At 46.9% G+C, this 15,000-nt stretch overlaps 1 protein-coding gene across 1 annotated transcript in view; it reads left to right on the top strand.

The window, feature by feature from the left end:
• fnbp1b (formin binding protein 1b) overlaps positions 1–15,000 on the top strand; it is a gene marked incomplete at both ends in the record, with an annotated part of 62,299 nt that overhangs the window by 14,812 nt on the left and 32,487 nt on the right. The window contains 2 exons of the mRNA XM_080527951.1: positions 5,738–5,800; positions 8,440–8,544. Coding sequence (XP_080384077.1) covers positions 5,738–5,800; positions 8,440–8,544 — 168 coding nt within the window. The remainder of the gene's footprint in view (positions 1–5,737; positions 5,801–8,439; positions 8,545–15,000) is intronic.

Genomic DNA, 15,000 nt, shown 5'->3' with positions numbered 1-15,000 from the left:
AGGTTCACTCTCTCTCTCCCAGGTTCACTCTCCTCTCCTCTCTCCCAGGTTCACTCTCTCTCTCCCAGGTCTCTCCTCTCCCCCAGGTTCACTCTCTCTCTCCCAGGTTCACTCTCTCTCTCCCAGGTTCACTCTCCTCTCCTCTCTCCCAGGCAGGGTTTCCGTTAGAAAAATTTGCCGTCGGACATCGTGTCCGGGACGAATTCGATTTACCGGACAAACGTGATATATTCCGGTCATCATATTAAAATATAATAAAAAATTTTTTTTTCAAAATCATATTTCTTTTTTTCAAATCTAATATAGCTGTTTGTCGCGGTGATTACTGTTGTGTAGCGGCCTATATATGCCATTTAATGTCTATTTCTCATCCGATACGATTAGATGCGAGCTATATAATATATAATAATATAACATGATTTGACGCATGCGCGCTATGCCATGCGTCAAATCCAGCGCTGAACGGGCGCCTCACTGGGAACTGAACAGACAGCATCGATCAATGAACGGACTCCACATTACGTTAACTGAAGTTTGTTAAATTGTTTGGGATTAATGTGAGTTTTCTATTTTCTCTTTCCAGTTTTCCCCTTTTTTTTAAATCAATAAAACAACGTCATTTCTATAACCAGGTCTCGCTGGTTGGGAAGGCATTTCGTTTAGCTCGGGAGTATGACAATGGGGAGAACATAACTGTTTATTGAGAAACAATTGATAGGCAGTCTGGGATACGTATATAAAGAAATACCACAATGTCTAGATGTATAACATTTTATTGAACAGTAACAGTGCAAGCATGTAGGCTTCTGGCGTGACACGGCTAGCCTAATTTCCGTTCATATGCCTTTTATCAGATAAAATAAAATAGAATAAAACTCTTTGAAAATAAATAGGCTTTAAATTAACTTGCAATGCGTATAGGCTAATTTCCGTTCGATGTTACAGCCTAGGGCTAGGCTATGCCTTTTCTCAGATAGATAGGGGATAGCCCTGTAAGCTCATACGGGTCTGTATGTCGTCCTGAAGACCGGCTGTTAGATCATATCGCTGAAGTTTGTCTCCATCTTAGTGTAAATGTTGTCCGTTTTGTTTGTTATCCTTGTTATTGTGCGATAAAGTTAAAGCGCTCCGCTTCGGGACACCATTTTCAGCTGAGCACCAAACACACACACACTCGTGTAACACTGCCCGAGAGAGAAGGACCCGCCCCCTTTAGTTAGCCTATAGCCTATAGGCTAACTAAAGGGGGCGGGTCCTTCTCTCTCGGGCAGTGTTCTGTGTGTGTGTTTGGTGCTCAGCTGAAAATGGTTAGAGGGAATTATTTTCACCGGACATTTATGTCCGACGAGTTTTCAACTTGTCGGACTTCCACTAATTTTACCGGACAAAGACCGGGAATTACCGGTTAACGGAAACCCTGCTCCCAGGTTCACTCTCCTCTCCTCTCTCCCAGGTTCACTCTCCTCTCCTCTCTCTCAGGTCTCTCCTCTCCCCCAGGTTCACTCTCTCTCTCTCCCAGGTCTCTCCTCTCCCCCAGGTTCACTCTCTCTCTCTCTCTCTCTCTCTCTCTCTCTCTCTCTCTCTCTCTCTCTCTCTCTCTCTCTCTCTCTCTCTCTCTCAGGTCTCTCCTCTCCCCCAGGTTCACTCTCTCTCTCTCCCAGGCCTCTCCTCTCTCCCAGGTTCACTCTCCTCTCCTCTCCCAGGTTCACTCTCCTCTCCTCTCCCATGCTCACTCTCCTCTCACGGCTGTACGGCAGGACGCACACCGAGCACAGAGAATTCCTTTTTTGTGTCTGGGAGAGAAAACATGTGTCTTTAAGGAGAGAAACATTCCAGCTCCTCCGTTTCACAAGATGTTCTACCAGCTTCGGCTTGTCGCTCCGTCAGTCAAGGCTGCCGGAGGCTCGCTAGCTTTGAGGCTCGACTACATATGATATCGATTTTTCCTTTATTTTTATATACAGTATGCATTCCTCTGCATCACTCCGGTGCCTGGGAGAGTTTCGCTTTCAGGTCTTTGACCTGTTGAAAGGAACTGTGAGCGCTCTGGCAAGCCCCCCAGCAGTCACATGCTGTTCCTGTTCTGATGGGGTGTGTGTGTCTGTGTGTGTGTGTGTGTGTGTGTGTGTGTGTATGTGCGTGTGGGAGGATCGGTTTCTCCCCCCTGGTGTGTTGACCATACGGCAATGTCCGTCTGGACATGGGCCAAGTGAATTGGAAAGGAGAGATAGCTATAGGCTGACACAGAGAAACACAGAGGAACAATACAGACCATACTGTCTTCACCCCCCCCCCCCCCCCCCCCCCCCCCCCCCCCTCTGGCTAGCCTATAGCGTATATATACATATATATATATACTGTACCTGCATCTTTACTGCATATGAAACACGGATGCCAGAGACTCTGTATGTGTCAGTATGAACGGCCTCATACGGGGTGCACGTGTTGGGCTATATGCATCTGTGGTGCAGAGATACTCTAACCCCCCTCCTTGGCGGAGATGTGTGTGTGCTCCGTCCTCCCACAGCCTGTTTAGGGAGGGGTGTCTGCGGTGTGGTGTGTTTATCTCTGATGACGATGACGGAGTACGTGTTGATCTAAAACAACATCGCGACTTGGCCGTCTCTCCTGGTGAAACGTTCATCGGGTGATGTTGATGTCACTGAGAGAGAGAAAAAAAAGATTTGCTCGGCGATAACAACAACGTCGCTGGTTGCTGGCAGGTCATCACCGCACCGCCACGGCAACATCGCTTTGACTGTTTGAGGAAAAGACAGTGGTGAAAACGTGTCACCTTTCTGCTAAATTAGCTGTTTTTATCTCGAAATATGTCATCCATGTGTATTGTGTAGATCTGCAAAAAATGATTTTGCGTGGGGAGGGGGGGGGGGCGTCTACGTCTCATACAAGTCACATGATGCGCAAGCTAACTAATCTCCCTGTCTGCTAAACTATGCTGCTGTTGAAATAACTTTTAGCTTCAGGTGGCTAGGTTAAATTCCAGACAGCACAGAGAACACAGTCACGGTAAACTGTTTTCAAAGTAATTCTGCAGGTGTTAAGGTCAGGGCTGCCGCTACTTACACATGCATCACTGTTAGACCACCGTTAGTGCTAGCGATATCTATTTAACACCATTAGTGCTAGCGCTATCCCCCCCCCTAAGGTTAGCCGCAAAAACTAAATGTGTCACCTTTTTGGGCCATCACCAGTTTGCACCCCTGAAAGAATAACGGATCACTGGACGAAACCCAATAGCTCCTTCAAGCAGGAGCGTCTCTCGTTTGATCCCACGTTCTGACGTGAGCTCGACGGCTCCACGTGACCGCACCGCACCGACGCGCTTCTCCTTCGTCTGGCTCCGGCCCGGGGTGACCCGTTCCCTTTAAGAAGCCAAGGACTTCCTCTGAAAACGGCTGAGGACTTCCTCCTTCGACTCAGCTTCCCCCTCCTGCGAAGCGCAGGAAGGGAGAAGTAAGATTCACTATGGTTTTACAACCAGGTCCGCTTTCAGAGCCACTCACCGATATTGGGAGTGTCGTGTACGTAAATAATGAATGGGAAGAAAATAGGCCGTGTCGTTTTGCGCTCGTCTGGGTTTGGCTTTGTTTTGTTTGTGGGGTTGTTTGGTGAGCGTGTGTGAGTGTAACGCACGTAGGGTGAATAGAAGAATTACTGGCACTCAGGGCCATTAGATTAGGACCATTGACATGCCAGTGAAACGCAAAGCGCTGCATGGCTTTTCATTCTCTATAACGGCCTGGGGGCTTTATTGAGCTGCAGGGGGGAGGACATCGATATGCAACACAGCTATTGAGTCCCTGTGCAGGCTAACTCCCCGCGCAGGCTATATCCCTCCATACACTTGAAAGCAAACTGCTTCATTGTTCTTTTCTCTTCTTTTGATCATGTTATACATTATGTTTTAAAAGGAATTAAAAAGTGTTTTCAGGTCACTATTGTCTTATTGTGTTTGTTGTCTGACGTTTCAATATGTTATAAGCAATCCCACTAAAAGGACTGTGATGGTGGCAGTGAGCTCAGGCTTTTTAGCCCAGCCAAGTGTACTCTGCTTCCCTGGAGGGGCCAGGCCAAGATTCAAGATTCAAGATTCAAGAATGCTTTATTGTCTGTCACAGAGTGACAGAAATTCTCCTTTGACAGGCAGAAGTGCAGCTCAAGAATACAGTTTCCACATTAAAACACACATAGGTCACATACATTAATACATACAATAAAACAGACAGATATAACAGTGTTTATGTAGTGCCTATTTAAAAAGTCTGGTCATTTAAAAAGAATAGTAATAAAAACAGTATTATGATTTAAAATGCTAAAATGCAGTGTGCTTCCTATTTTAAAATGTTCAGGGTGGTGGTTGCAGTGGGAATGAATGATTTTTTATATGTGTTTTTCCGGGCCAGTGGAGTTCTATAACGGCGGCCTGATGGAAGTGGCTGAAATGATTGGTGGAGGGGGTGAGAGGGGTCCTGTGTGATTTGTGTGGCTTTTCTGATTAGTGACCGGTTGTAGATTTCAGACAGGGGGGTTTGAGGTGAGCCGATGATTTTACTTGCCTGATTGACTATATGGGAGAGTATAGTGTACTCTGTGTACTCTGCTTCCCTGGAGGGGCCAGGCCAAGTGTACTCTGCTTCCCTGGAGGGGCCAGGCCAAGTGTACTCTGCTTCCCTGTGGAGGGGGCAGGCCAAGTGTACTCTGCTTCCCTGTGGAGGGGCCAGGCCAAGTGTACTCTGCTTCCCTGTGGAGGGGGCAGGCCAAGTGTACTCTGCTTCCCTGTGGAGGGGCCAGGCCAAGTGTACTCTGCTTCCCTGTGGAGGGGGCAGGCCAAGTGTACTCTGCTTCCCTGTGGAGGGGGCAGGCCAAGTGTACTCTGCTTCCCTGGAGGGGCCAGGCCAAATGTACTCTGCTTCCCTGGAGGGGGCAGGCCAAGTGTACTCTGCTTCCCTGGAGGGGCCAGGCCAAGTGTACTCTGCTTCCCTGGAGGGGGCAGGCCAAGTGGGGCCTTTTAGAGAAGCACCCAGCATGTTTACTGAGCCTGCCCAGTCCGACAGCTGCCATCTCGCCCAGCGCAATATGCCACGCTTGGCTTCTTAGCTTCTTTACTCCATAACTGTCTTCATACTGTGTATCTCTACCCTCTCCTGACTTCACTCTAAATCCTATATCGCTTTATTTATATATTTCCATTTACCCTTCCATCTCTCTCTCTCTCTCTTTTTTGTACACACACACACGCGCGCACACACACCGTCATGCCTCAGTAGTACCTAATTGTTTTCCTGCCCCCCTGGTCAGCCCTGTGTCACCCAGACGGGTGTTCTGTCCAGCTGCAGGTTAATCTTCAGCAGCTTGGCCCTCGCCACCGTCTCATATTTCACTGGGCAGGTCACGTGACTCTGTGGTGTTACACAGTAACCAATCGGCTTCTGTTCTGCCCTTGGACATGCAGTGCTCAAGTCGCGAAGGTTCATCATGACCATATGATGTTTTTTTAAAATATGTTTCTAATAAGGTCCTGTGTGTGTCTGTGGTGATGGTGTTGATAGCTTGTGTCTATATGAGACAGCTCTGTTCATGGTGAGCACATGAGTCTGTCAGGAGCCTGATCGACTGAGAGTGAACCTTTTAAGCTGTCGTAAATATGTAGGCCTATAAGCAAACAACATGATGACCTTATTCTCTCTCTCTCTTTTTCTCTCGCTCTCTCTCTCAGCATTTCCATGATGGACGTAAGGCCCAGCAGCATATCGAGAGCTCGTGGAAGCAGCTTGAGGCGGTGAGTGTTCAGAACTTCTACAATACTGTCATGAAACCTGGTAGTGAACATGGCACCAGGGCTGGAGATATGGGGATATGGAGGTATAGAGATATGGAGATATGGAGGTATGGAGGTATGGAGATATGGGGATATGGAGATATGGAGATATGGAGGTATGGAGGTATGGAGATATGGAGATATGGAGATATGGGGATATGGAGATATGGAGGTATGGAGATATGGAGATATGGAGGTATGGAGATATGGAGGTATGGAGGTATGGAGATATGGAGATATGGAGGTATGGAGATATGGAGATATGGAGGTATGGAGATATGGAGATATGGAGATATGGGGATATGGAGGTATGGAGATATGGAGGTATGGAGATATGGGGATATGGAGATATGGAGATATGGAGGTATGGAGATATGGAGGTATGGAGGTATGGAGATATGGAGGTATGGGGATATGAAGATATGGGGGTATGGAGATATGGGGATATGGAGGTATGGAGATATGGAGGTATGGAGATATGGGGATATGGAGATATGGGGATATGGAGATATGGGGATATGGAGGTATGGAGATATGGGGATATGGGGATATGGAGATATGGGGATATGGAGGTATGGAGATATGGAGGTATGGAGATATGGGGGTATGGAGATATGGGGATATGGGGATATGGAGATATGGAGATATGGAGATATGGGGATATGGAGGTATGGAGATATGGGGATATGGAGGTATGGAGATATGGGGATATGGAGGTATGGAGATATGGGGATATGGAGATATGGGGATATGGGGATATGGAGATATGGAGATATGGAGATATGGAGGTATGGGGATATGGAGATATGGGGATATGGAGATATGGGGATATGGAGATATGGAGATATGGGGGTATGGGGATATGGAGGTATGGAGATAATAATAATAATAATAATAATAATAATAATAATGCATTTTATTTGTATTGCACTTTTCATTCAAAAATAATCTCAGATTGCTACAGAGAGAAAAAAACAACAACCTAAAAACATAAAATAAGATATCAAATAAGATATGGGGATTAGTATGGAGCTGTTGAATAAAAATCATCAAGCAGGGATTTATACTCATACAGTCTTCCTGCCAAAGCCCTTCACACTCTTACAGCCTTCCTCTCAAAGCCATTTCATCCTTACAAAACGTTTTTTTTACGAGTGCGTTATTTCCTTCTTTTCTTTCAAAGAAAGGGCAGCAGAGTTCAAAGGTCGTGAATGACTGAACAGGATTTCCGGTCCGAAGGAGACAATTCGATTAATCAATGATGTTGAGTTGAGGTTTTGGGACAAATGATCAACCACTCAATTCATTGTTGATGTTTTTAGTTTTTTTATGTGATCATTAGCTTTGCTCAATGGCAGCTATAGATTTTTTTTTTTTTTTAACAATGCATCTAATCAGATTAAGACGTGATCTAATGAACAGGGCCGAAGAGGCCTGCGTTAAGAGAATAAGCAGGTTGTTTGGAAGTCTCTTGGAAGGTTGTTTAGAAGTCTCTCAGAACTCTGGATGACAACCACTTATTCATGAAGCATTCTAAGTACTCTGAATTCACCACCGGGAGTGGAGACGGGCGGAGAATTCAGCAAAGGAGTGGAAGGAGTGTCCGTTTATTTATTTTCTCTGTACGGGAGAGGCCATCCCTGTGAAGGTTTGAGTCTGTGCAGGACCACTCCTTATCTCCGCTCGACCCCTGTAATGGAGGGAGAGAGTGGGAGAGAGAGAGAGAGAGAGAGAGAGAGAGAGAGAGACACGGTCCTCGTTGGTCAGTGTGCATTCAATGATCTCCTTGTGTGCGAGGCCGGGTTCAGAGTGCACACTCACAGAACAAGCCCTGACTGTTCGCAGAGAGAGATCGAAGGGAGGGACGGATGAATGGGCGGATGGTTTTCGCGCAACAACGGCCTCCGCGAACATTTATTTAATCTTCCGTCTCGACTTTGAGAGAGTGAGAGACCCTTTTTTGCTGTGTCAGTGGGGGGGGAGTGGGTCAGAAGCCTCCGTGAGTGGGGTTGAGCGGACAGGGACCTGTTTGATGTAGCTGACTAACGTCGAAGACGAACAGCGCCGGTCTTGTACAGTAGATGGCGTCCACGTTGTCAACGTGACGTCTTTCCCTCTCCGTCTTCCAAGTCCAATAATAACATCATACGTGACACGGTCTGGTCAGTCGGTCCGCAAGTCGGCATCCCCGTTTGAGGTTCGGACTTTTCTTTTTCGAAAATTGCATCTCAGCGTTTCGAAAATGAGCGACACACTCGCTAGTCAACTGACACAGCTTGTTTTGTGAGCCCGCTAACAATGTAACGTAGTGTTATAGTTAACTAGGTAGCAGCGGGGGATTACTCACCCAATCCTTTGCGTTGTTGCAGTATTATTTTGGCTTGACTAGCAGAGTTTGTGTTGGGATTCTCAACGACATCGAAACGTAGTTCCGTGTTTCAAAATAAAAGTCTGAACGTTTTGAACGGTTGCCGACTTGCGGCCCACATGACCAGACCGTGCCACATATTAGCATGTGTCATATAGCCTAGGCTATTCTGTAGTATATCAGTGAGGTGTGTGTGGTTTGACTTCTCTCGCCCCCCCCCCCCCCCCCCCAGAGTAAAAGGCGGTTCGAGAGGGACTGTAAGGAGGCAGACCGGGCACAGCAGTACTTTGAGAAGATGGACGCCGACATTAACGTGACGAAGGCCGACGTGGAGAAGGTAACGTGTCACCACCACCACCCTCTCTCTGTCTCTCTCTGTCTCTCTCTGTCTCTGTCTCTCTCTCTGTCTCTGTCTCTGTCTCTCTCTCTCTGTCTCTCTGTCTCTCTGTCTCTCTCTCTCTCTCTCTCTGTGTCTCTCGGTCTCTCTTTCTCTCTCTGTCTCTGTCTCTCTCTCTCTCTCTCTCTCTCTCTCTCGGTCTCTCTTTCTCTCTCTGTCTCTGTCTCTCTCTCTCTCTCTGTCTCACTCTCTCTCTCTCTCTCTCTCCCTCTCTCCCCCCCCCACCTCTCCCTCTCTCCTCTGACTGACTCATGTGAGGCATCAGTAACAGAGCGTTTCACGTTGCCAGGTCTCTGTGTAAAGGCAGCCATTGTTGCCCAGTACAGTGATCTGTCTGCTGCCCACCACCCACGACTTACAGCAGCAGCCCTGATTACACAGTCCTCATTATCACTCTGGAGCAGACCCAGGGACAGACCCAGGGACAGACAGACAGACCCATGGGCAGACAGACAGACCCAGGGACAGACAGACAGACAGACAGACACAGGGACAGACAGACAGACAGACACAGGGACAGACAGACAGACAGACCCAGGGACAGACAGACAGACAGACCCAGGGACAGACAGACAGACAGACAGACCCAGGGACAGACAGACAGACAGACCCAGGGACAGACAGACAGACAGACCCAGGGACAGGGGAGCCAGTGGCCTGTGTGCTGTACTCTGTCTGGGGGGCTTGGCAGCACAGGGGACTGTGTGTATGTGTGTGTGTGTGTGTGTGTGTGTGTGTGTGTGTTTGTGCGCAGTACTGTATGTTTGCACAGTGTGTGTTTTTCTTTGTCTATGTGTCTGTTTTTCTGTGTCTGTTCTTGTCAGGATATCCTCCACCAGATTTTTTTTTTTTTTTTAACCCTTCGGGGCCTTTAGCTGCCTTCACCACCCCCCCTGTGGCCCTCATCTGTTGGGATAGCCTCTGACGTCTGAGCCTTTTTAACCTCCCCCCCCCCTCCCGCACCATCACCCACGCCCGCAAGCATGATGGGTCACCACCACCACCACCACTACCGCTGCATCACACACCACCTCCACCACCGTGGGCCGGGCCACACAGAGCTGACACGGTTCAGAGATTATGATGCAAATATGGGCCTGAACAAAGACCCTCTGTGTCCCCCGGGGGACTCACAGCCAAACAGCCACAATGGGCTCAGACCCCGCACTGTACTGAACTGACAGGACCTGACATATCAGCCTCTCTCTCTCTCTCTCTCTCTCTCTCTCTCTCTCTCTCTCTCTCTCTCTCTCTCTGTCTCTCTCTCTCTCTCTTTCTGTCCTTCCTCCCACCCACCACACAGAGAACAGGCCTGTAGAGAACAGGAGTGGCTCTGTGTTGAGTCGTCTGTGTTTGTGTGTTTGGAGAAATGATCGTTTTGCTCTCTTGTTTTTTTGACGAGGCGACGTTTGAATGCGAATGTTTGTGCGTTGTTCTGTGTAGTGTTAGAGAGTCAGGGCTACAGCCTGTCTACTGTAGACTCTGCTCTGTGGTCTTGTTGATATGTGGAATGTGTGGACAGACAAACATTGTCCGTATGATAAACAGGGCTCATCATATCATAGATAAACAAGTGTCCTGTAGGTATTCACTGTGTGTGTGTGTGTGTGTGTGTGTGTGTGTGTGTGTGTGTGTCTGTGTCTGTGTCTGTAGTTGTGTTTCCATACAAGTTAAGCGAATTTCGAAACGCGAATCATGAAATGTGGAGCGTTTCCATTAACTTGGTTGGAGCGAATAGGCTAGGCTACGTAAAACGTCATTTCGTCAGAGTATTCTGTCAGTATTTACATGTATATAGTTTGATGTAAAGAACTCTCCCAAATGCAATGCAAAAAACACATACGAAATCTTTTTAAAAGTACAATAAAGCTTTATTTATTTTAACAAAGTGTGGTGTGCATCTCCAGCAGTGCGATATCTGTAAACATACCATCTGTAGACTCTCCGCTCAGGGTTGCCAGATGGGTTTGACAATTTCCAGCCTAACCACAATCTAAAAACCGCTAAATCCAGAAACAGCTGAGTCACGTGAGTTGAAATTCGCTACGTCAGAGTTTATTTGAATTACCTGTTTTCATAAAACTTTATGCGCATTAACTCTGATTCGCATAAGGCAAAAAACACCTCAAGCGAGCGTATCGACTTTGTGTGAATTAGAGGTGATTATTTGAGTTTATGCGAATCAACCCATTTCCATAACATTTCTCATGCGAATCATCTCAAAATGGACTTTATTTGTCATTGCTACAGTACAGGTACCAAACAACCTAAATTTCGTTGTTTGGTACCTGTACTGTAGCAATGACAAATAAAGTCCATTCCATTCCATTCAAACTGATGCGAATCAGAATGTTTTATGGAAACGCACCCTGTGCCTGTGTCTGTGTCTGTGTCTGTGTCTGTCTGTCTGTGTCTGTGTCTGTGTCTGTCTAGAGCAGGCCTATTCAATTAGCGGCCCGGGGGCCGCATGCGGCCCAGAGGCGACCCCCGATTGGCCCAGCCATAAAAGCAGAGAAAAACGTATTTCGCGAGTGTTCAGAAATTCATGCAGAAATGTCTACAATAGTAGCCTACAGAACGTGAATATAACACTCTAAACAAACTAAGCGGGGAGCTTAAAATTATCCAACAATGGATAATGGCTACAATTAATTTTATTCGCTCCACTTCGAGCCTCCAACATCGCTTATTCCGCAAGCTGCTGTCAGAAATGTCTGCTGAGCACCACGAGCTGCTTTTGCATAACGACGTCAGGTGGCTGTCCAAAGGCAAGGCACTGGAGCGTTTCTGTGATCTCAGAGAGGAGATTACAACTTTCCTCCGCAGCAGCAAGCAAACGAAGGCAGAAACACACTTGAATCGCATACTGGACGACAACTTCATGGCTGATGTCTGCTTTCTGAGCGACATATTCATGAATGACCTAAATGTGGGGCTACAAGGCAGAGACAAAACTGTGATTGATCTTGTGGAACAGGCGCGTTCCAAGTCAAACTGGACCTTTTCGCGGCCGACTTCTGCACCGGCAGAATGCTGCATTTTCCGACGCTCCGCAAATGCGTCTCATCCCTGGCACAAATCACAGATGTGATGACTGTTTTCATTGCGAGGTTGAAAGAGAACTTTGCTGGTCGACTGGATGGACTTGCTCTGCCCGCAGAGGTGATGGGCTTTGCCAGAGACCCGTTCACTGCTGCAATAGAAGGGGACTTATCCACCAGAGGAAAGGGAGTGGTGTCTTCCATACTCGAACTTGTTGACATGCAGTCATCCGTAACCATGGCACAGGAGCTTCGCACTAATGGACCTGCGAAGTTTTGTAGTGCACCAGTTCCCTAACGTTAAGAAAGTAGCAATCCATGTGCTCAGTATGTTTGGATCAACATACACCTGTGAAGCAAGCTTTTCACACATGAACACAAGGTTGTTTGTATTTGTATTTTCCTTTAATGTGCTCTCTGTTGTTGCTCAATTCGACTACTTTCTGATGTCTTCTGATAATTATATTATGTATGTATCTGACTGTTGCATCTATATATTGCGGTTGGGTTGTAGTGGTGGGTTGTGGAGTGATGACGGGCTGTGTGTGTGAGTGTGTGTGTAGGTGCTTTGTATTGTTATTTGTTATGCGTTACTATTATGTTTGTATTGTTATATGTGAGGACCCCCTCGAAAATGAGAAGATTCTTCTCAAGGGGCTTACCTTAATAAACAATCTCAAATCAAATAAAAAGCAGCTCTCGTTGTTCCCTGACTGACAGTACTCTTCACCAATGCCTTCGGATTGCATTGACATCTTATGAGCCAAATGTCACTGCTCTTGTTCAGAATAAAACATGTCACTTCTCACACTAAGAAAGTCAGCAGGGTAAGTCTGGTCCAGCTAAATTTCTTGGTTTTCAAATCTGGCCCAACCGAATTTGTAATTGAATACCCCTGGTCTAGAGAAACAAAACTACTAGACTATTCCACATTCTAGCAGATTGTGTAGTGTGTGTGTGTGAGAGTGTTGATGTGTGTGTGTGTGTGTGTGTGTTGTGTTCTGAGGGAACACTGCAGTGGTTTGTCTTCCTGCGTCTGTGTTGAGGGTGTGTGTGACCCTGTTCTCCTTTCACAGATTCAGAGTCGCTTTCTGCTTGAAATGGAAGTCAGAGAAATAGAAATTGCTTCATTTCCTCATTTTCGATACTCTGGTGAACGTGGACATTCATTGGGATTTTTCAACACTCTTTGTTTTATAATGGTTTTTATCATTTCCGGCATCTGCTTTTGTCCCTTTACGCCTGTTATTCAACGTGGTGTCATTTAACTGTAAACTGCCAGATATCAGTCCAACATACTGCTAACTGGAAAATGTGAGTGATGCGAGATTGTGTGTGTGTGTGTGTGTGTGTGTGTGTGTGTGTGTTTGGGTGTGGGTGTGAGTGTGAGTGCGTGTGTGTGTGTGTGTGTGTGTGTGTGTGTGTGTGTGTGTGAGAGAGTGAGAGTGTGAGTGTGAGTGTGTGAGTGAGTGTGTGTGTGTGTCAGTGTGAGTGTGTGTGAGTGTGTGTGTGTGAGTGTGAGTGTGTGTGTGTCAGTGTGAGTGTGTGAGTGAATGTGTGAGTGTGTGTGCGTGAGTGAGTGTGTGAGTGTGTGAGTGTGTATGTGTCGGTGTGAGTGTGTGTGTGCGAGTGTGTGTGTGTGAGAGTGAGTGTGTGTGTGTGTGAGAGTGTGAGTGTGAGTGTGTGATTATGTGAGTGTGTGAGTGAGTGTGTGAGTGTGTGTGAGTGTGTGAGTGTGTATGTGTCAGTGTGAGTGAGTGAGTGTGTGTGTGCGAGTGTGTGAGTGTGAGTGAGTGTGTGTGTGTGTGTGTGTGTGAGTGTGTGTGAGAGTGTGAGTGTGTGTGAGAGTGTGAGTGTGAGTGTGAGTGTGAGTGTGAGTGTGTGTCTTTGTCATCGTCTTTGCTCCAGAGAGAGAACTCGACAGCTGAGGTGAATGATGATGATGATGATGATGATGATGATGCCCTACTACAGTGTTTTAACACGTCCACACTGACTCGTGTTCTCATAACTCTCTCTCCCTTGTCACACAAATGTCACTGCATCATGCAGAGTATCCTACCATTACAGCTGATGATGGTGTGTATGCGTGGCCTCTCAGCCCACATAATGAGCCAGGTCTCTGGTCCTGGCAAACAGTTTGGCCGCATGTGAAACCAGACGCCGGCATGTGTTTCTCCTTTGCAGTGGAATACTTACTTGTCATTTAAGAGCCCATTGTGTATTAGGTCATTGGAAGATATGACTTGTCACCACCTACCCAAGATCCGATTTTCGGATGTTTTAATCCTAGCCTGGCTGTGGTTATGTGTGGGATGTCATCGGCAGCAGGGGTGGCGTCATCCGGTAATGTTTCAAACGGAAACTGTTTATCTTGGAATAGCCCTAACAATATAACAAGTTAACCATAATATCATATTCCATGTGGATATTTTTTAGTAGTGGGTCCCAGAAGCCAGTCCACAGATGTACTACACTGTCCGTCCTGAGACATCTACTACCCTCCTGTACTGTCCCTCCTGAGACATCTACTACCCCCCTGTACTGTCCCTCCTCAGACATCTACTACCCCCTGTACTGTCCCTCCTGAGACATCTACTACCCCCTGTACTGTCCCTCCTGAGACATCTACTACCCCCTGTACTGTCCCTCCTGAGACATCTACTACCCCCTGTACTGTCCCTCCTGAGACATCTACTACCCCCTGTACTGTCCCTCCTGAGACATCTACTACCCCCTGTACTGTCCCTCCTGAGACACCTACTACCCCCTGTACTGTCCCTCCTGAGACACCTACTACCCCCCTGTACTGTTTCCCCAGTGTAAAAAAATAAAAGCACAAGGACTGCCAATGGCTCCAGGCCTGAGCATAGATTACTTTTTCCTGCTATGACTGGAGGATAGATGATTTGCTTACATGAATGTATTTGTCATAAGTCTCTTTGGATAAAGGCGTCTGCTAAATGCCGATGGTGTGTGTAGACAGATTGAGTGTGATGGAGCTGAGGTCTTGAGGCTAGCTGAGGTCTTGAGGCTAGCTGAGGTCTTGAGGCTAGCTGAGGTCTTGAGGCTAGCTGAGCTCTTGACGTACACACTACTCTTCTCTGTGGTCCAGAACATATATACTACTACCCTTCTCTGTAGTCTAGAACATATATACTACTACTCTTCTCTGTGGTCTAGAACATATATAGGCTACTACTACTCTTCTCTGTGGTCTAGAACGTACACTACTATTCTTCTCTGTGGTCTAGAACATACACACAATTCTTCTCTGTGGTCTAGAACATACACACTACTCTTCTCTGTGGTCTAGAACATACACTACTCTTCTCTGTGGTCTAGAATGTACACA

This window comes from Nansenia antarctica, assembly GCF_963989245.1.
Source record: "Nansenia antarctica genome assembly, chromosome: 4".
In the NCBI taxonomy this organism is placed as follows: domain Eukaryota; kingdom Metazoa; phylum Chordata; class Actinopteri; order Argentiniformes; family Microstomatidae; genus Nansenia; species Nansenia antarctica.
Note: the sequence above shows the minus strand (reverse complement) of the source record. Positions and strands in the feature narration are given on the sequence as shown.